This window comes from Alosa alosa, chromosome 1 (genome assembly GCF_017589495.1).
Source record: "Alosa alosa isolate M-15738 ecotype Scorff River chromosome 1, AALO_Geno_1.1, whole genome shotgun sequence".
In the NCBI taxonomy this organism is placed as follows: Eukaryota; Metazoa; Chordata; class Actinopteri; order Clupeiformes; family Clupeidae; genus Alosa; species Alosa alosa.
The window spans coordinates 29,198,507-29,221,238 of record NC_063189.1 but is presented as its reverse complement, the minus strand read 5'-3'; the positions used below and the strand labels follow the sequence as shown (position 1 = coordinate 29,221,238).

General features: G+C 43.4%; 2 protein-coding genes across 2 annotated transcripts in view; one reads left to right on the top strand and one right to left on the bottom strand.

Annotated features, from left to right (window-relative positions):
• Positions 1-7,948, top strand: part of cirbpa (cold inducible RNA binding protein a) — a 13,520-nt gene extending 5,572 nt beyond the window's left edge. The window contains exons 7-8 of the transcript XR_007193731.1: positions 3,576-3,672; positions 7,314-7,948. The gene's annotated coding sequence lies outside the window, so the exon portion shown is untranslated. The remainder of the gene's footprint in view (positions 1-3,575; positions 3,673-7,313) is intronic.
• Positions 7,775-22,732, bottom strand: LOC125296159 (yjeF N-terminal domain-containing 3-like). The gene is made up of 7 exons (XM_048245918.1): positions 22,056-22,732; positions 21,688-21,951; positions 16,592-16,700; positions 15,120-15,230; positions 14,844-14,957; positions 12,864-13,014; positions 7,775-8,269 (listed from the first exon to the last, which is right to left on the bottom strand). Exons 2-7 carry the CDS (start codon positions 21,747-21,749, stop codon positions 8,058-8,060), a joined length of 759 nt encoding a protein of 252 aa, XP_048101875.1. The 5' UTR covers positions 21,750-21,951; positions 22,056-22,732; the 3' UTR covers positions 7,775-8,057.

Below are 22,732 nucleotides of genomic sequence, written 5' to 3'. Positions count from 1 at the left end.
TAGTTTGTCTCCATTGAAGAGAAAAATTGTTGGTGGTGTTCTGAAGCTGAATTGGATTGATCTGGTATTCGCTTGAAAGGTCTGATCCTTCCCTGGCCGGCGTGCATCTGATCTGGGAGCAATCCCATCTCCAGGCATTATCACTGGTTGTATCAGCTGTGAAGCTGAAGTGATTTTTGCTTTAAGGGATTTTGAAGTAAACATGTGTTTTGGGGGCAAGTGAATTCATGGCATTTGTTTTCTCCTTTGGGAGGGATTGGTTATGTTGGGTGTTGGTTGAATCTAGCAACTGCTCAAGTGAAGCAACTTATTTTTTCCTTGTGCAGTTGCTGTTTGTGGATGTATATAAGATGCCTGTGTCAGTTTGCTTGCGTGTTGGGCATTTGGATGGCTGATGGTATGTCTGGGAGGACTGATGCACTTTGATGTCAAGTCAACCCCAGACAAAAGGTGATGCAGGGCCTTTGCAGAGGTCTGCATTGCACTGAACAGGGTTCCCACGGGCCATGGAATATCATGGAATTGTAAGTCTATTTAAGACATGGAAAGTAGGGGGGATTGTTTTTTTTTGGGGGCAAGTCAGGGATTCAACCAATCAATTTTGAGTAGCTTGTAAATGTATCAAGACATTTGTCAAAAGCAATATTTTCCATGCAGTACTGGATTAGTTTAAACATCTTGTATACATTTGTTATCATAAATGATTTTCTTGAAACTATCCCCCTCTTACTCATCAAATCACAGGCATGATGTATAAGGGTGTATTAGGAATGTAATCATAATTATAAGCAGTGCCAAATTAAAGCAAAAGACTTGCAAATTGGTGTGTTTAAGACCATGTCCATGCGTAGCTAGGTGTTCGTTTTTTTATTTTATTTTTATGCGTTTTGACCTTTTCATCCACGCAAAAACAGAGATTTTTATAAACTAGCCTAAGGGGAGATTTTCGAAAAGGGGTTTCGTGTCAGAGAAAAGAGTTTTTGGATTGTGATGCGACACAATCCCTTTTCTTTAAAATGATGTCGGGTCTCCGATTGGTGAATATTGCCATCTGTTTGTCATTTTCTTGACTGCCTTCAACGGCAGTTTTTGCATATCCATATGGATGGAATTATTTTGCACTTTTAGAAATACCTGGCTACGCGTGAATAAGGCCTAAGATACCATGGCTCGTGGTTATCTGCTGAGAACAAAGTTAGTTATTCATTTTACTTAATCAGTCGGGGAACTTCACATGTGACTCAGTGAGAACCCTGACGGAACCAAAATATATAAAAATAAAAACCACCTTTGATCTGGAGACTAAAATTGTGGCTGGTGGTGGTAATTTGAAATTCTGTGATTTATAGTTTTTGATGTTGCTAAATAAAAAAAAAAAAAAAAAATGGGAAATATCACTGTTCTGCATTTTGTTCCTGTACACCAAACAGGTTTGAAACAATGTAATTTCAGCAGGGTTCTGTTCCAAGTAGGATGGTATTTCGGGTATGTGGTTGAGTTAACTGAACCGGTTTTGCCACTAAGAGTAAGTAATAAACTTAATAGAGTATGTAGTAGTAGTATATTTGTGGAATTTTTGTCTTTTATTCATAGAGGACAGTGAAGAGTGGCCGGAAGCAAGTGGAAGAGAGATGGGGTGGGATCGGGAAATGTCGCGGGCTGGACTCGAACCCGGGTCCTCGTGCGCACCTTGACTCAAGGTGGTATGGACGCTGTAATCAGTGGTACCACAGCGCCCCCATAGGATTATTATTATTTTTTTTATTTTTTTTTTCCCGTTAGGAGATTGAAGCTGTACTATTGTGGCTTTACCGCTTACTCGGAGTTAACATCTTCAGGTTTGCCACTAAACCATGTACTTGGAATACCGTACAGGTATGATAAGGGGTTGAGTGCGAAGTGAACATCAGTCCATGCTTTCATTGAGCGTCACTTTTGGGTTCTAATGGTGGGCTGCTAATTAATTGAAAAAAGAGGGGTGTTGTGGTCACTGTAGGGAGAATGGCTAGCTCCAAAGTATGCAAAATGTGATGTCCTCAGTTTGCATATCCAAATGTGTAGGTGTAGCCCAGTGACTATAACAAACATGGACAGCATGCTTCATTGTTTTGAAGCCGAAATCGAAATGTGAATTTAACCATTTCAATTTGTGAAATACAATTGGTCTGTATTATTGGGGGAAATAAATTGAGTACTCAGCAATTGCTGTTTGGAGTCAGAATACATGTAGGAAACCAGGTCCACCCAGAATTGACCATCTATCTGCCATTTTTAGTTTCTTATGGTGTTTTCCATTCTGACTGATGGGTCCATGACTGTCCTTGCTTTGTAGAGTCGTTGGTGTAGCCTCTTTGGGCTTTCACATGCGACACAATGCGACATTTTCAACATGGTTGTACACGTGAGCTCTTCGAGCAAAGTGCAGTGACAAGCTGCAAAATGTTAGCCATTGAAATGGGTTTCAGAGCCCAGTGGTGGCATGGTCACATTTGTATGTGGAGGCCTCATCACTCTGTAGGATGAGCGTAAGAGGGGAGCAATTGAATCCGATTTACTAAATTGAAGAGGGGGGTGACGGTGGGACACACACACACACACTCAGCCTGCTGCTGTTGGGAGAGCTGTTATGTGAAGTCTGGCCTGGGTGCAACGTTTCCTGTGAGCAAGACCCGCTGCTGCTGCTACTACCACTGCCGCTGCTGCTGCTCCTCTGTGAGACAAAGAACTCCTTAAAGTTCATGGTGCGAGGTAAAACAAAAGAAAAAGAAAGAAAAGAAAAAAAAAACTGTTTTCTTGTTGCCTTAGTGTCCTTAGCACTCAGACTAGCAGCCCAGTTCTGGTCTGGGCTTGGTGATCTCAGGCCTCTGACCCCAACACTCACACTTATTGCCCCCACGCTTACAAAGTCAACAGATTTGATAATTTTCTCCCCACTCTGCCCTCTCCCCCTCTAAGCTCTTGCCAAACTTCCCATTCTTTTATCTGTTGTTTTTTTCTGAAACCCATGGCAGGTTTAACTGCATGATCCGTTAACTGCCCCCTATCCATCTGATGGTTGTATTGACGCAGTGCAGCTTGTGCACAGTGTCAGGACTAGCATCTCTATGAGTACTGATGGCTGGTTCCTCCATTTCGCCCCGTTTTAAACCAACAGAACAATGTTATTAGTCTGCGCACAGCCATGAGGGGTATACCATGAAGCAAGGTTAATGACCTGCCCAGGTAACTTCAGGAGTAACCACTGATCTCTAGAAACAATAGCTGTCCAGTGCAGTGAGTGAGAGAGCAGCGGTTCCTCTAGAAGTCACCCAGGTTAGCCGGTTACCTCGCTTCGTAGTACAGCCCTTTGAGAACCCTTTTACAGCGACCTGTTTGTTTCTTTTTGACCAACAAGTCCAGACCCAGTCCAACTCCCACCCACCCACCAAAAAAGCAGCAACTTAAAATCTATTTCCTTAAATGTACATGTGAGCAATAGTTTAGTCTAAGCATGCTCTTCAAATGCTCTCAGATTAATTCCATACAGATGTGTGGAGTTGTCCATCCATGAATAAAGTATGCTTCATTTCCTGCAGGCTGACTGCGTCTCCAGTCCACTGCAGGTGTGTGGTAAGGCAGAGAGGCCAGTCCTGAGTCACCTGGACGCCCAACGACCTAACCCTTGTCCAACAGGTGAGTCTCTGTGATCATCCACTGATTAGATCATGTTTTACACTACAGATGGGAGACACTGGGGGTGTCTTATACTTATTTATGTTTACCAATATACTTATTTATGCATTTAGATGACACTCTTATCTAGTTTGACCTACAAAGACTAAACTAGCTGGTATCGGTTGTCATCTGAGCGTGGGGGGTGGGGGGGTCTGGTATCGGTTGCCGGGGGGGGGGGGTGTTGGCGTCTTGTTTGTGCGATACACTACAGACTATTTAAATTATTTATTAAACACTACATTATAAATAAATAACCAGCTTCTCAAAATAACAGTTAACAAAGAACAAAGTAACAACACCAAACAAACTATACAACAGTATACAAATATTTCAAAATATTTGTGCAAATTTAACAAAGACTATTACAAACTATAGAACAAATGCAAAACAACAAAATGTGCAAATGTGATCAGTCACTACTTATGGCAGAGCTGACAACTAGCATTGTTACAAGCCATCCTTGGCTTTAAAAAGATCATTTCAAGGGCCCTTTGGTAATTGCACTGTTTTACTATTGGACCATTAATGCTTATCTTCATGCAGGCTGTCAGACTGTTGACCTACAGCCTGTTCCGCAAGTCTGTCCTGATCTATACACCGAGAGTGAATTAATTTTAGATCATTTTATAGTTTTGTGTAATATGGATGGAATTTGAGCGCGGAGCGCTTTTTAATTTAGAGGCCGGAGTGGCCGCTCTGTTCCGCTCCCATACCGCTCACACCACGAGTCTGAGGCATGCCCACTAATAAAACCAAGACCAGGCCCGGGGTGGGTAATCGGGAGAATTCCCGATGGGCCGCTTCACTTTTGGGCCGGTCGAGGAAAAAAAATATTGACATTTGTCACGTTAGTCTATCTTATCTTAATGTAGGCTATACACGTTCCGCATTCTGTGCATGACACCGTTGCCTCTTTGTGGAAGCGTGGGATAGGCTACATTTCAAAGGCTTTCTTTCTTTCTTTTTTCTTTCTTTCTGTTTTTGTTAACTTGTGGAATAGTGGAATATTTTTTGTTAACTTCTCAGTTGAAGTGAATTATAACCTTTACACATTTGTTGAACCATGGTACTAATAAAAACTACAGGATAGAAGGAGCTGAAATGTTGCTTCATTTATCCAATTTCCACCACTATGGAAAACATGGGCCGGTCTTGGGCCTGAAACTCCCGGGCTGAAAAGTGGCCCCACTCCGGCCCTGACCAAGACCGTTAAATTTCAAAGATATTGGCCATATTGCCTGTTCGTTGATGGGGATGGAGTTAGCTAAATAATTTAGAAAGCATACGCGTAGGCACGGATGGGCCTGGACGGGCCTAGGCCTGTCTATTGTCAGTCTTGCGCAAGTCAACACTGTGCTGAGAGCAGGTGGCTGTTTACTCGGCCGCTTCTCCGGTCAAATTTGCGCCAGGTCAATTTAGCTCCCTGGTCCCAAAGAACTAAGAGCAACGGCAATATATTTCACTCAGAACATTTCTTTTAAAAGACTGCAACACTGATATTGCAACAACAAACAAGCTTGGCAACGTTGACTAAAGGGATCAGTCGGGATTAATTGCCAAAAGAACGAAAATCACGCAGTCGACTAGCCTAAATATTTTAAACTTGCGCCAAACGGATGAACCCAGCATCGGTGCGTCGCATAAATTAAAACACAAATTGAAGCAACAACTTGATCATCGGACAACCCTACCACTAAACCTTTCCAAAGGCCTGCAACGTTTATGACATAAAAAGTGGAATATGAACGCATTTCATACCTGACAATTAAACGGAGCTGTGGCTGTTCGCGATTTGACTGATTCTTGAGAACGAGGACCGAGATATTTGCACCGCTCAGCTCCGCTCACTAGCTCTGATTCGGAGGCATATCACCAGTGTTGGGAGTAATGCATTAAAAAAGTAATGTAATTACAGTAATGCATTGCTTTTTGCTGTAATGCAGTAATGTAAGGCATTACCAATACAATTTCAGTAATATTTTACTCAGGAACAATTCTCAGTAACTGAAGTTACTTTTTAATCCAAAATTGAGAAATGCACAATTGGCACCAGAGAAGATTATCCAAGAATTAAAAAAAGTAATCTATGCTGGTCCTGGAATTTGATTGCCTTGTTTAGATGACTGTAGAAAGGGAATTTGAGTTATCTCTGCCATTCATTCAACAGATGTAACATGGTTAGGCTATACTTCTCATTTCAAGCAGTGAGAATAACTAAAATGTTGCTTTTACAGACAAAGATCATAGCCATTATTCTCAAACTATTTGCATTAAGTCTACACCACTGTAAGTGGAAGGAAAGGCAACCAGCAATGATGAGAACCATTTAAAGTCAACATACAATTTCACTGTGGCTATATTTTACTATATTAAGTTGTGAGTGACCTTTGGCCTTTGGGGCCTACATTGTCCCATGAGCCATAACTGCAACCATTATATTGTTCTTTTGTTAGCCTTAAGCTTAGCTCAGTCATTATACCATACCACATCACCTCCTGCCGTGTAATGAGCAGAATTTAACACATGAAGATCTATTGAGAACACCAAATCCATATTTCCTGTTATTTTGGTGAAAGTAATGGAAACATAGTGTAATGCCTTACAATTCAAAGACAGTAATATTGTAATGTAACAAATTACTTTGAGATGACAGTAACAAGTAATAAATAATGCATTACGCTTTTGAAGTAACTTGCCCAACACTGCCTATCACATATGTAAAGATTATAAAATCTGATTATTTTTCAATTCATGACACGTTTCTTCTTATTTTTTAATGTGTTCTGCGGAGAAGGGAGATTGGCGTTGGTCACGGTTTGGAATGAAAGGGAGAAAACAGGACAAAGTAACATGTTTTTTTTTTTTTTTTTGACGTAGTTAAAGGCAGGCTTTGTTTTGCCAAGGCGGCCGCCTTGACTGCAAAGTGCTGCGGGAAACCCTGCTCATCATTCAACTGCAGCTACATATTAGCGTCGTCATGGGTGTTTTGGCGAGGGCCCCATGAACACCAAATCTGTTTATGGTTGAGCTTATTTTTATACTCTTCATTAATTAATCATGTCGTTCTAAAAGTCCAAATGCTAAAATAGCCTCAGAATGTTCAGCCTATAATTCCTGAGTAACTGGTGTCTCACTTAACCTATCACACACACACACACTTGATTTGCTTTGCTCACCACAGCTAGCCCTTGGGTTGCTGTAGAGAGCTCACAGAGAGTGTAGTGTAGCTGGTTTATTTGGAGTAGATACCATTTTTAACCTCTGACACATTCTAACCAGTGCCTTAGTGTGAGTGCAAGGGGAGGTAACATGAGCAGGGCCTTTCTGGTTTGGTCTACTCAGTTTGGCTCAAAGTTATTAGGCACTGTGCCTGAATTCAGATATTGGCCAGGCTGATTTTAAAATAGCTAATTAAATATAAGTACATTGAAAGTTTCAGATGATGCTGAGACGTTTCCCTTGCTTTAAAACTTGTTTACTTAATGTGGCTTGCATCGACTGATGCATCCTATTTTATATCCGAGGCCTTAGCACAGTGAGCTGAACACCTTGACATGGGATATTGAGTACAATCTGTCTGTGTTCTATTTGTTCTGCAGGTTGAGTGGACCGAGGAGCAGATGGTTTGGCGGTGCCGCTGTCTGTAGACTGAACCGCTATCGCTAGACAGAAAGCAGAAGAAGGGTTCAGATGAACCCACCTATCATGCCCACACTAACCAGTCGAGCGAGAAGGTTGCACAGTTGTTGCGGGGTCACATTCTTCAGAGGTTAGGGGCAGTGGAGGGTCAGACTCAGCTGACGCTGTCAATGGAACACTCACTCACACAACAGGACACGTCTCCATGGCGACACATGGTGCACAGCTAGGCCAGAACAGAGCCACATTCTGGCCAGATCTGTAGTTGTGTTGGGTGTTCCAGAACTGCCTTCCCTGGACTGCAGAGGGGGGCAGAAGTAGAGGTTTGCTGTAACGTGTTACTGAGGCGCGCCTTTGACTGGCTGCTGTTTACAGAGAATGAGCTGGAAATGCTCTACAAGAAGACCACTAGATCAACATCTGATATTGGCATAGTTTAATCTCAACATGAAGGGGAAAACAGGACTCTAAAAAATGTCAAAAGATGCCGTTTCTCAAGTTACAGTTGTTTTTTACATTACAAACTTAACACATTTCACAACTTTTCACTGATCATTTTGACTATTTACTCCGAAATAAAATCCAATGAAAATAATTCACTGCCTTGGTGCCTGTTCTTTATACGCTTTGGACAGAAGCATCTGCTAAATCATATGACCATAACCACACGTCAACATGTTTGCAAAACTTGATGTAAGAGTATCCTAAGTGGGAGTGTCGGTAAGCTGGACGATGCAGTCAGTGCCCGGGTACTCTGGTAAACAGAGCTCGTATTTCTTCTGGAGGTCGTAGGGCAAGAAGCGTCCGGCCAGGAAATGGGTCCCCTGGAAACCGAGGCTGCATGCCTTTGGTGCCATGAGTGAGATGAGCACAGCTGGGTTGATCCGGTCTGTGTCTGAGCTGCTGTCGTCCCATCCTAGGGGGCAGTAGACACGGTACATGTTTCATTACAACACATGTAACTTGTCCTGAAAGGTGTTTCATATGGCCTACGACATACAGCTTTTACCCATTGCTTACACACTAAAAACGAATGCTTAGACCAAGGCCTCAATACCTAAACTTCTTGTAGCATACCTTAAACACTGTAATCATTGCTTAAACACATTTTCTGCTTTGCACATTGTTTGCAATTCTGCAACACTTATTGCAAAACACTACACACGGTTTCTTACTTTAGACACTTTGTTCAAAAATGAAATCTGTTATCATTGGGAAAACACTTCCATTCAAAATGCAAGCACATCTGGTAATTGGTAATACCCAATGAACACCAATCACTCTAAAGCTTAGCACTAAAACTAGACTTCAGGTAAGTTATTGTGTACCTGTTCAAGTGTGCACTTTTAGATTGAGTACCCGTGTACAGAACTGTATTTGCCCCTTTACTCCCCATTTCTTTATTTTTTTTTTTTTTTTTTTTTTTATTTGCAAACATCATTGACATTACAGAAAATGCAACACTCGACATGCACATGAATACTACATACGACAAACAGGCGTACATTACATAAACACATACTGTAACTTAACAAGACATCACATTGACTTGGCTTCCACAAACATAACACAACATAACATTAATAACAGAAAGGCTAAGGATGATTTAGTCCAGGATGATTACAGATATGATTATCAGGGATGAAATTGATGACCGGAATGAAAAGAAGGGGGATGGGGGTCTGGATGGTAGCTCTAAGAGTGTGAATGAGGTGGTGTTGGGATGGGGGTGGGGATGGGGGGTGAGGGGTAGTGAGTATGTGAGGATGTATGTGTGTGTGTGTGTGTGTGTGTGTGTGTGCGCATATGTATAAGGCTGGTTTGCTGTTGGGCCAGGAGGAGAGAAGCTGGAACATAGAGAGGGAGAGAGGGAGGGTTTCAGGAGAGGAGTTGTAATTATTCTATTAATGATAAGTATAATAATAGGAATAACTGATTGCCTGGTTGATTGCCTGACTGATTGCCAACCTGGGCACCCATTAATGGCCACAGTTCCACCCAGCCCCTGCAGTTATACTGCGGACGGCTGACAGAGGGGAGGACCTGCGTGCCACCCATGCGCCTCAGGCCCCCAGCATATGCACACATCCCCCACTACCCACGACCAACCACACCTGGCCCCAGACCTTCACCCAACAGCCACTCTTGACCTAAATATGTACAGTATGTGAATGGCTAGGTTGAGGGGGTCTATCTAGAATGTAGCATTAAAAGAAGTGGGCATGCATGGTGAATATCTGTCAGGATTTCCCCATGCACACCACACTTACCCTGTGTAAGATGTATGCCTCCTCAATGTGTGCATTAAAATAAGTGAGGCATGCAGATAGACACCTGATGAGGCATCTACCTGCACTCCACTCTTACCCTAGCCTGTTTTGTAGTTTTTTTGTTTATGTATGTCACCTAACATGTAGTCTTGATTAAAAGAGAGTAAAAGCGTGCTGTGTGCTTCCAGGACAAGGCGTGTGCATGAGCGTGATGAGGAGGGTGCACACGGGGGCCCAGGGCCAATAGATAACCCACAGGACCCAACCAATGCCAAAACCACACAGCGACCATGGACCGAAGTCTCCCAAGCCATCCAATGGGGCCCCGGCAGAATAACGATGGGAGAGGCAGAGAGAAAGAGTGAAATTAGTAAAGTTATCAGAGAATGTAAATAAAAGGGGGAGGGAAAGAAGGGGATGCTATTTATATTACTACTACTACTAATAATAATAATAATAATAATAATAATAATAACAATAATAGTTCCAGCTACCCTCCCCTGCCTAGTGTTCGATGATATGTGTATCTGTTGATGAAGTGTGTTATGATCGTGTGGAGATGGAACTCAGGCAAAGAGGGTCAGGACTGTAAGTAGGTGATAAAGGGGTACCAAGGAGAGGTTGTATCCTGAGTATTGATTAAGTTTGTAGTTGATAGGTTTTCTAATGATATATAGTCTGTTAACAAGTTTTTCCAATGAGTGATGTGAGCTTTTTTCTTAGATTTCCAGTTCATGAGGATTGTTTTCTTGGCGATAGTCAGCTACCAGTAGTGTTTTATTGCGGAGTTGCTTAAATTGACTGTGGATGTATCACCAAGTATGCATAAGGAAGGGATGCTGGGATGTGACAGCCAAAGATGGAAGAGAGATTTTGTGACACTCACCCAGAAGTGGTTGATTGGAGTGCAATGCCAAACCGCATGAATGTATGTATCTGGGTTATTTTGTGTGCAGTGAGTGCAAAGATCCGAGCCAAACCCCATTTTTTGCAATTTATGTGCAGTGAAGTGGAATCTGTGAAGAACCTTGTATTGTATTAGTTGTAGATTACTATTCTTTGTCATGAGGTAGATGTTTTTTGCACATTTTGGTCCAGAAGTCGGCACCGGGAGTAATTGATAAGTCTGATTCCCATTTGTGATATGGCAGGCCAATTGTTTTTCTGAACAAGATATAATTTTGTAAATTTGGGAGAGTATTTTTTTTTGGGAGAGGGAATATTAAGCAGCTCTGAGATTGGTGGGGAATGTCAAGGTTAGCTGTCTGGATGTTAATTTTCCTAGGATAGATGATTTAATTTGCAGGTATTGTAAGAAGTGTTTACTCTCGATGCCGTGCTTCTGGACCAAACAGGAAAATGAGGCCAGATTATTGTCTTGAAGAATGTGTTGAAGGTGAGTGATGCCCTTTCCCATCCATGTGTGAAAGTTAAGTGTTTTTTTTTTGACGGGTGAAATCTGGGTTATTCCAAATCGAGTGCGAATTGATGGTGCTATAGGTGAATCAGTGATGTGGTAGAATCTCCACCAGGCTGTCAGAGTAGCTGAAATTGTTGGGGCTTTGAAGGATGGATGTTTTTTGACCGACTGACTGCAGAAAGGGAGATCTGAGATTTTAATTTCTTTACAGATTGTTTGTTCTAGGTCTAACCAGGTGTTGTCTGAGGGGTGGGGTGTAGCCATTTGTGGATGAAGTGGAGCTGGTTGGCCAGGGCATAGTGCTGGAAGTGTGGGGCCTCTAGTCCTCCCATTGCTTTTGGTTTTGGAGAGTGGCGAGTTTGATCCTTGGGGTCTTATCTTTCCAGTAGAATTTAGTGATTAATGAATCGAGAGACTTAAACCAGAGGGTGGTGGGCTGGGTTGGAATCATAGAGAATAGATAGTTTATTTTGGGCAGTATTGTCATTTTGATTACTGAGATTCTGCCCATGATGGATAATGGGAGGTTCTTCCAGCGTTGAAGGTCATCATCTATTGAAGTGAGTAGAGGGAATAATTTAGGCTAAATAAGTCTGACAGCCTGGGGGAGACTTTTTTATCCCTAAGTAAGTGATATAGTTAGTGCAGAGTGGGATAGGTGAAGAGTTGGCTGTCACATCCCAGCTGTTGGGATGTAATGGGAGAACTGCAGATTTATTCCAATTGATTGAGTATTCAGAAATTTTAGAGAATGTGTCAATGAGTTTGATGGTTTCTTCTACTGATGTTGTGGGGTCTTGAAGAAAGAGAAGAATGTCGTCAGCATAAAGGCTGATTTTGTGATGCATATATGGAGTCTGGACACCTTTGATGAGGGGGTTCTGACGGATGGCAGCTGCTAGGGGTTCACTCCCCATTTCTAAAACCGGAGAATTACTTTCAGTGGGCCAATGAAAAGTATATGACCACCAACCACATACCTGCACGCCACTTTTGCAAGCAATGGAAGGGGCATGCAGAGACATTGAGGTGGGGTTAGTTCAAGGGTGGATATGGCGCACAAGGTGATATTTTCCCCGTTGACTAGCCTGAGAGGACATTGCCTGCGATGTCGACGAGGACTTTTGGCCAGATCTGAAAAGAAGGCAGGATCCATAACCCCTCCCCACACACACACATACAGGGAAAAATGCTTCTCCAGTAATTCATTTTTTTCCGTTTTACTTTTTTTTGTTGTTCCTACATTTTTGATTTGTTTAGAGTACGTTCACTAACAGTAATGCATTTATAACTGATTCTGTTTTTATTTATTTCTGTAAGAATGTTTGTTTTTTGATGCAAAAAAGTAGTTGATTACTGCAGAAATTCTATTTTTTGAGTTTCACAGAAGACTGTCGGAGAAAATGACAATAAAAACAGAAACACAATTCAAAGACTGCAGTGTTTTATAAACACATCAGTGTGTTGCTGTTGATTTGAAAGAGTATTCAAACGGGGCATGTGTGTTTGGTTTTGTTGCAATAATTACAATTGTAATGTGATTGCATGTGAGTTGTTTAAGTGCTATGCCTGTGCTATGCCTTATATGGCTATGTGTACATTAACTAGTCTTTCAAACTCATTTCTACATGCACCAAATTTCTCCTCTGATTTTACAGTAATGGAGAGATCTCTGATCTGAAAGTTCTCTCATGGTCTTGCCTGAAGAATTAGGAGGAATATCAGTGATCATGGAAAGTGTGTAGGTGTGGTACTTGAGGCAAAAGTGTGTATGCGTGTTACTTAAAGCAGAAGTGTGTGTGAATGTGTGTGTGTGTTACCTGAGGGGATGTCCAGGCTTACAATGGGGACGCTGAGGTTTCGGAGCGTCACCAGAATACTGGTGAAAGGATCCGCCAGACTCGCGGGTTCCGTTTGCGTCCCCACCACTGCGTCCACCACCAGGTTGTAGGCGTCATTGATCAGCTGCACCTGAGGGACACAGCCAGGACAGGGCACTTAATGCCAGCCTTACAACATACGATTTTCCAGCGATTTCAGTCGTGACTAAATTTCTAAATTCGGAATGAAATCATGGGAGTCTTATTGTTTTATTGTTTAGTGTAAGGTGCCAATCTTAGTAGTTTTAAGTCAGTCTGAGTCGGTCTTTTTCTAGTCTTGGCGTTACGACAATATCAAACTTGTTTGATATTATCACAAGTCTTTTAGTCTTGGCTCATGCAAATAGTGATGTGAACAATATAAAAACCAATATAGTGACCTCTCTCCAACACCAAACAGGAAGGGGCAAAGTAGGCGACAGCTGTAGCCTATATGATTATTTGTTATTTTGTTTCATATCAAATTCTTAATCGGCTATTCCACGTGACAGAATAACTCCAGATCGGTTAGGGATGTCACACATGAAACAATGCTGCAGAAACACGAAGATATGACTTTGATATGAGTAGGCTATCGTTTGAGTTCCTTTTGATATTTAGTGCACGATGAGAAATAATTTAAAGGAATCTAGTGTTATGAATAGGAATATAGTCTTTTAAATATTGACTCTGCAAGATCCCTAGTCATTGCAAAGTCATTGTCTGTGACTTAAAAATTCGATGACTTGTCTTTAGATGTGAGAGGGTCTTTTCTAAATCTTTGCAAAGTCTTCTGGGGTATGGATGGCATAAGACTCGGGGTTGGATCCACCTGAGGGACACAACCAGGATAGGGTAGCCTAGAAATCTAGACGCGCCCCTAGCGGCTGCAAATTACATTTGCTGCCAGGGCTAGTCTAGCAACTCTCCGTTGGCTTGTGAGCTCCAGAAATCGAAACTTAATCAGGCCAATGAAATGGTGTATAGAGTGGATTAGGTGGGCTTAACATAATGATTGATGGCAGAGTTGCAACGGTTTGGCTTGAATTCCCTGCTACTTGAAAACAAATAAGATGGATGTTGCTGCTGGCAAACAGTGTGACACGAGTTAAGCTTTTATTAAGTAGGCAAACGTTTGAACTAGCCAACTAGCTCCGCTGGTGGGAAACGCATGGGACTCATAGCGCTGCCGCTGTCCTATTGCGTGCAGAGGGAATTTGAAAGACAACTGATTATCCCGCCCCTCGGACTGAGCACTGCGAACGGTGAGTGTCCAGACCCTACATTTTAATGTGGGTCTGGCTCGTCAGGCTAAGGATAGGGCTGTTTGGGACATAGAATGAAATAGTTCTAGGAACTGTGGCGCTATCTGAATGTTGTCTTTAATGGAGATGACATTTTGCCCTAAATAAAGAAATGAAATGCACATGTGGACTGTGACCCCTTGTCCATGTTATTTTGAGAAGTGCAACCTGTAGCGGCAGCATTGACAGGAACAGACTGCGGACGACGCCCTCATCTCCCCGGACACCTAACTGCCTTGACCTGCTTGTGGAGTCAATCAATCAAACTTATGCCAAGTTGTCAGTGCTTTCTTCTGCTAACATTGAAAGGGGGCCAGCTGTCATATGAAATGTAAATTGTACAGTCATTAATCAAATGACACTGGGCGATGTGACACACATGCACCTGGATTAATGTGTTTTCTTTTTTAAATGTCTTGAATTTGGTCTGCTCACTACACCACCCACCTTGTTTGCAGTTTACCAGTTGGACCAGATCTGAGTATGGCTAATCTTAGTGGGTAGGTAGGACAGGAAGGGACTATCTCTTACACACACACACACACACACACACACACACACACACACACACACACACACACACACACAGACTCACAACACACGCCACACACACAAGCCAATTAAGGGAGGGGCTCACCTCGGCGGGCAGGTAGGACAGGAAGGGGATGTCCATCTTCTCACACTGCACTGTGAAGGCCTGCTGCACAGCCTGCTGGGAACGCTTCGGGTAGAATACCGTCGGGAGGTAGTCCTGCCACCGAGGATGACGCAACACAGAGAGGTCAGGGGTCAGCCATTACACACACACACACACACACGTGTGCTTACAGAATGTGCACTTACAGTCTATACTCACACTCACAAACAGACTCTATACTCACAAACAGACTCTATACTCATAAACTATACTCACAAACAGGCGCAGGTATCTGGCGCAGGACAGCCCCACGCAGCCGTTGTGCTCCGGGCCACAGATGACTAGTACTGTAGGCTGCCGCTTCTCCAAAGAGCCCAGTGGAAAGGCCTGGGGGTCAAAGGTCAGCCAAAGTTCAGAAGTTCAATCACACTCCACAACATCCTCTGAGTCTATTAAATAACATCAACCTCTCTGCGAGCTTATACACATATTCACAAATACACACACTCACACACATATTCACAAATACACACACTCACACACATATTTACATATACACACTCACACACATATTCACATATATACACACTCACACACATATTCACAAATACACACACACACATATTTACATATATACACACTCACACACACACACATATTCACATATATACACACTCACACACATATTCACACACACACTCACACACATATTCACAAATACACACACTCACACACATATTCACATATACACACTCACACACATATTCCATACCTGTCAACATTTAGCTTTCCAAAAACGGGAGATTTTTTTTTTTTGGGGCAGTGTTTATACCGTTTCAGTGTTTGCATATTAAATACGTTTCATACACGTGTTTCAACACTGCATTTCGGTCGTTGCTTTTACCTTACCATTACCTTACGCATGCCAGTTATGTATCCACCAGCTGCCTGCCTGCAGCCTACTTCCAAAACTCCAAAGCTGCTTGCTGTCAGATTTGGTTCCGAGAACACAATTTCAGTGTATCAACAACACTCAATAACAGTTTATGTGATGTGTTAATCAACTAAATTCCCAACAATTTCACAACAGCTAGTTCTAGACAGCCATTCAACCAGCCCGCTTGCTTACGACGAGACTCAGGCTGCAGTCGGCACCCACTTACTTATTTGGGTTTTGGGTTGCCAGATTTTAGCCTAAAACGGTTGAAATTGAAAGTGATCGTGTATGTGTAGGGTGTATTTCATACACAATCTGGCAACCTGGGAGATGTCAGACTAATAGACTAAAAAATGCATAGATCAATGATTTTAAAATGAAGTTTGATGGCCATGCAAATTACGGGAGTTTTCCGGGAGAAATAACAAAACAGGAGGGTGCCGGGAGATGCCCTTGAAATACGGGAGAACCCGGGAAAAACGGGAGTGTTGACAGGTATGACATATTCACATATATACACACTCACACATATATTCACATATATATACACACACACATATTCACATATACACACACTCACACACATATTCACATACTGACAGATTGGCCTAAACGGTATTATCATTATATTTACTGCTGCATACTGTAATAATGCATAAAGTATAAATACATATATACTCTATGCATTATACTGAATGGGTATTTAATATATATGAAATAACCAGCCATTCAACTAGTGCAAATTCTCATAAAACACATCTCTGATATGGCTGGAACAGTGTAACTGTGAGTGGGTGAGGGGTAACCGGACCTTGGCAACGCCGATAGCGCAGGCGTGCCCCAAGACCTCCGTCAGTTGCTGCTGCCCAAAGCGGTAGTCCGTCAGCAACTCAGTTTCCATGGCAATTGCTTCCTCTTTACTGGTTTGGGGAGGGCGTTGGGAAGATGTTAGGAGAGAAAAAGAAGTAAGTACTGTAAAGTGAGGGGTGAGTTATAGTTGTATAATAGCAAACCAGACAAGGACATGATATGAAATAATGGGAGACTATGGGAGCTGAGCTGAGGGCCATGTGTTAGTGTGCGTGCCTGATGTGGTTTGTGTGTGTGTGCATGTGTTTGTGTGTTAAGTGTGTGTGTGTGTGTGTGTGTGTGTGTGTGTGTGTGTGTGTGTGTGTGTGTGTGTGAGTGTGCGTGCGTGCGTACCTGGTGTGTGTGTGTGTGTGTGTGTGTGCGTGCACGCGCGCATGTTTGTGTGCATGCGTGTTGTATGTGCGTGTTTTGTGTGTGTGTGTGTGTGTGTGTGTGTGTGTGTGTGCGCTCTCCCTTGTGAAATGATCCCACCTCAGGTGTCCTCACAGTCACCCAGGCACCAGTGAGCTTAAGTGGGGTGAGCTTAACCCTGACCCCCCCTAACCCCCCTGCCCCGTCCTACTGAGAGTATCGATCAGCACTCAGGCAGCAGCCCTCCTGTCCTCCTCACCTGATCCCCACCTGACCAGCACCTCCACGCTGCGTTTACTTCCAGGCATTGACCCCCCCCGCAGCCCTGCTCTGCTCTAACTCTAGCTGCAGCCAGCTGTGCATGTTTGGAGCCAGAGTGTGCAACACTTTTCTTATTTGTAATTGACAGACCCTATAGCATCTGACCCATCTGATCTCCTTGCGTCCACGATTGCCATGGGAGGTTGTATGGGAGTCAGGTTTGCAGTGTAGTGGATAAGGAGTCAGGTTTGCAGTGTAGTGGATAAGGAGTCAGGTTTGCAGTGTGCAGTGTAGTGGATAAGGAGCCAGGTTTGCAGTGTAGTGGATAAGGAGCCAGGTTTGCAGTGTAGTGGATAAGGAGCCAGATTTGTATGCAGTAGCGTGAAAAGTTGAGAGCTGCCGGCTGCCAGCATTGTGTCCTTTAGCAAGGCACTTAACCCTTAGGGCTGATTCAGACTGGGTGTGTGGCGTGAGCATGTCAGCTGCGAGGCATGTCCATTTTTATTTGGGCTCCCATGTTAACAGGTTAGGGCTTGCACTGCCTGCTAGAAAGAGGACACAGAAGCGTGTTGGAAGTGTTTCCATTCAAAACAGTGAAGAAAAAAAATGAAGAGATGTTTTAGTAGGCAGAGAGGCCGCCGCAGCGCAGACACGTCTCTGGTGTGCAAAGACATAGAAAACCCCACGCAACCACCACACAACAGACACTCGACATTCACGTCACACACCCGGACTGAATCAGCCCTGGCAATTAATTGACATCTGTAAGTTGGTTTGGATGAAAGCATTCAATGAATAAAAGATAAAGAGAGCTGTTTGTAACTGCACATCATGGCCTGCTATGGCAGATACTGGTGCATGTCCACTGCAGTGTCCCCATATAAGAAGAGTGTCAGATGGCTTACACAAGGGAGCAGTTCTTACCCCACACTCAGTGAGCTCAGTGCTCCTGGTCCTGGCAGTTAATGAAATGTGACAAGACTACAAATCCCATAATGCAGGCAGGGGGTCTGGGACAATGGGAATGTAGGGCAGCAGACACACAAGAAAGGAGCAGCTCCTAGCGTATGTAATACATCTCATGAAAGGAGAGAAATGCATTTTAAAAAATGTCTAAAAGAAATGTTGACCATTTCTGAAAGAACAAGGAGGAGAAAGAGAGGTCTGCACATTATTTGACCATTCTGCTATTACGACCATTGTCATCAGTGAGATAGTATGTTGATTTGATCCTCCATAGCTGGGCAGGATCTACTCCAGTTAGCCATTGCTGATTGCTTCTAATGAATGCGCCATTGCGGAGTGGTGTTGGAGTTTGTGTGTGTGCATGTGTGCGTGTGTAAAGTTGGCCATGCAGGAACATCAGGTACATAGGGTGGGTACTTGGGGGTATTTATCCTGTGATCCTGTTGTCTATCGTACTCCTCTTACCAGTAGTAATGGGTCTTTCCATTAGTCTCGTATGCCCACCCGTACGACATGTACGAATGAGTTGCTAGCACGAACGCTGGGGTTTGTAGTCTTTTTGGGAAGAACATGGATGCCACCAGGGCAGCAGCTGTCTCGTTAGTGCTGGACATAGTGTCCCAGTGACTTCCGTTTTACTTCCGCTACAAGGGACCTATCTTTCAAAAAAATATGAACGGGAGTTAATGGAGAGATAACAATTATTTTTTGGTCCAGTTTGAATTGTGCCCGCGGAATTTCACATATGATGTGTGTGAATTTAAAGATAATTTTTCACGTCAAGAAAGTACTGTTGTTCGATAGACTTCAAAAGTTATGTTGGTTTTGTATGAATCCAGCTCAGTGGACTACATCTCTCGTCTCGAGCGATATGCGTCACCAACGTAATGAAAGCGATAAGATTAGAAGCTAGCTGTTATGCTAGTTAACGGTTGCATCTTGCTGCCTGCTATGTCACTTAACAGTATCTAATGTACAGTCTATGGACGAATACAACTACCTGATGTGTTTAATCCTCTGACTCATAGTATTTTCATTGGCAAGGAAAGCCCAATTAAGACCTGTTGCTGGTATGCTTGTACAATCTAGTGTGGCTGTAAATGAGCTAACGTCACTAGCGCGACTGATGGGTTTGTAGTCGTTGGAATTACGATCTTTCACAATGTTGTAATTCAATAGTTACAAAACAAACTGCAAATGTCTTTACATGAAAAATTGTCTTTAAAATTGACAAACATCAAATGGGTAATTCAAGGCAAAAGTCAACCGGGACCAGAAAATAATTTCTTTTTCGCCATAGACTGGCGTTCAAAATGTTTTGAAAGATAGGTCCCATGGAGGCAAGTGGAAGTGGCGTCACTGGGACACTCTATTGGTCTAGAACAAGAGAACACGTCCCTCATTCTCCCTTGTTGGGTATGGTCAATGTGAATTAAAACTTTTTTTAGTAACTCAATTTCGCCTATTTCAATTTCACTGTCGCGTTTCTCTCAAGCCACGAGGGGCATTAGCAGGCTAGTCATTGTTATTGTTTTGTGCTACATGTAGCCTTATTAGCAAACCGGCTGGAAAACAAACCGTTACATTGTAGCCTATTGCACGCACAGCAAGACATGCATGAATTGGCCTGATTGAAGCAGCAAGTTAATCTAGTGCGCAAGAGCATTGCGTCAACATTAAAATGACCAACAAATACATGTCATCTCATCTCAACTCGCAGCCATGTTTGTCGTAAGGTCGTACGGCCACCTCGAGGTACACTCAAGAACTCCGAGGTAAAGGGGGCGTGCCTCCGTGAAATGCCGCAAGAAAGCTGGGTAATTTACACTTTCCAACTCGAGCGGGGAAATTACGAGACAAATGGAAAGACACATAAGTTGTCCGAAAAAACGGAAGTTACGCAAAATTACACAACGACAAGCCCATTTCAAGTCGTCTGACAAGAAGCGATCTCGTACGAGCCAGAGGACCCCCAAGTTCCGCGGAGAGTTCTTACGACTGAAAAACAAAGATGGCTGCGCCCTGTGTTTGTGTTGAAGCTGTGCTATTTTACTCTTCTTTTTACTGGTTAGCAAATGTGAATGTCCATTTCAATTACTCGTACACATTCCAATGCCTCAAGGCTATGTGTTAGGTTGTCTTGCTGTTCGTGGAATATTGTGGAATGTGTTGTTTATCCGTTGGTGTTGGTAAAAGTGTGCTAAAAACAAACGCTATAGACAACGCTATGTTAATCGAGGTGAATACCGGTGATTGATGAACGTAAACGCAAACTGGAACGCCTTTTTCACGAGGAAGTGACGTCATTTCACAAGTTACGAATTGTCAACAAACAGTAGCATTTTGTTCTTACTACTCGTTATCAACTGGAAATTATCCAACACACGGTTTTTACACGGTTGTGAAATAATTCCCAATTACTAGTTGCACTTATGGACAACTGGAACGCAGTATTAGAAGCCACATCTGTGAGCCTTACTGGTGTGCATGTGAGTGTGTTGGGGTGAGGGGAAGGGAGGGGGTGGAAGGCTTAAAGAAAAGGAGATTATGGAGATTAAGACGATACAGGAAGCCGAGACATGGCATGTGTGAGGATACACAGTACGGACAGACAGAGGAGCACCTCAAGAACACACCCACCTGTTTTCAGCCTGCCTTCTTCAAATGCCAAGACAACTGTCAGAAAATGTGTCTCTACTGTGAGTCTGAAGGCCCAGATCTTATTATCAGTCTCATTATCCTGGGAACCACCCACAGACTCAGAATAGCTTGAGATGTTGATTACACACACACACACACACACACCCACACACACACACACAATCATCCCTTATTACTGTCTCCATACTTGAAGACAACCTCAAGCCCATTATTAAACCCTAGTGAGTCAGAAGATCATTTCCCTCCCTCTCTTTCTCTCTCTCTCTCCCTCTGTCTCTCTCCCTCCCTCTCACTCTTTGTCTTTCTGTCTGTTTGTTTAAATTGTCTCCTGTAGATGCAGAAGATCTTTAGCTTTAACAGGGGTGGCTGCCACTGGACTTCAGTCGCAGTCACTCTTTCGTCCCCACAGGCCATTTCCTCTTGTCCCCAACTCCACAGCGCACATCTGAGGGCTAAGGTCGTTAAAAAGTTCAAACTCAAACCTATTGAATATTGAAATTAAGATTGAGTTCACAGCGCAGCCAGTTGTGTATGAGAACGTATGTGAACAAACGCTTAGTCAAAAAGTATATCTGCTTAAAAGCTAAAACATAAATGACAACAGCACAGTTTGTGTTTTAAGCCTTTAAAACATGATGGGTTTGTATGCTATTGGGTTCCTCTCACATAAAACCACCAGGTTCTGCATAGCTAGAACCCATACATAGCAGGACTTCTATGTCTGAAGCTGGAGATGTCTTTTAGCAGCACCCCACCCTTCCACACCCTTCGCGACCCCCACCCCTGAGGGCTCCATACCTGATGTAGCGCAGGGCTCCTGTAGGCTCATCGTGGGGATCACTGGGGCCGTAGCTCATCATCAGGAGAGGAGGAACGGAATTGCCAGAAGAGGATGAGGAGGAGGAAGACGAGAGAAGGTGCCGGAGAAGCTCTGACTCGAAAGACTCAGGAACGTCGCGACCAAGAGCCTGTTCTCACGGTGTGTCCTGGGGGCGTCTGACGTGCGCTCTTCCTGTGGGATCAGCTGTACCCCTGCAGCTTCCTCTGTGTGTGTGTGTATGTCTGTGAGGTAGAGAAAGACAGAGAAAGTAGTCTGTGTGTGTGAGAGAGAAAGAGAGAGAGAGAGAGAGAGAGAGTAGTGGGTGTGTTTGCGTTTAATAACTCACCCTCTAGTGCATTCACATATTCCACACGTTTCTCTCCTTGCCTTTCCCTCGCTGTAGGGACGTTCAGTCTGTGTCTAAAATTAAAGTGTTTTGCAAATGTCTGCAGGTCTCTGTTCTGCGCTTCTCTCTCTCTCGCTGACTGTAAGAAGTCACACTGCTGCTGCCAGTTAATGAAGCAGTTCAAACAGCAGGGCTGGAAGCAATCAGATGACTGGAGGCGTATATTTCCCAGTGTGGCAGCACCTATGTGTGTGTGTGTGTTGTCTGCCTGTGCCTGTGTGTCTGTATGCTTGTTTAGTGCTTCATATGTGTAACAACTGATAATTTCCCTTGAAGGTCACCCACCAAGAAACAATCTTTTTGTTCCAGGGAGAACTGGACCCGCAGTCGGTGTCTGGTGGCATGTTTTGGTGAACTAAATGGAGCGTACACCCAGGCTCAGTTAAACAGGTTCAGAAACCCGACAGCGCCGTTCTTTATGTCTGTGAGAGAGTGACATACTATTAAACAGAAGAGAACAGGACCAAAAGGAAAGCGTGATTTTGATCCATATTAGTCTTTTGGGCCATTTCCACTGCAGGAACTTGGGTAGGCTGTTACAGGGGCTTCACACCTTTGTGTGTCTCCTCAGGAACCACCCCTGCCCGATAACTTTCAGGAACTTTTACAGGGGTGAA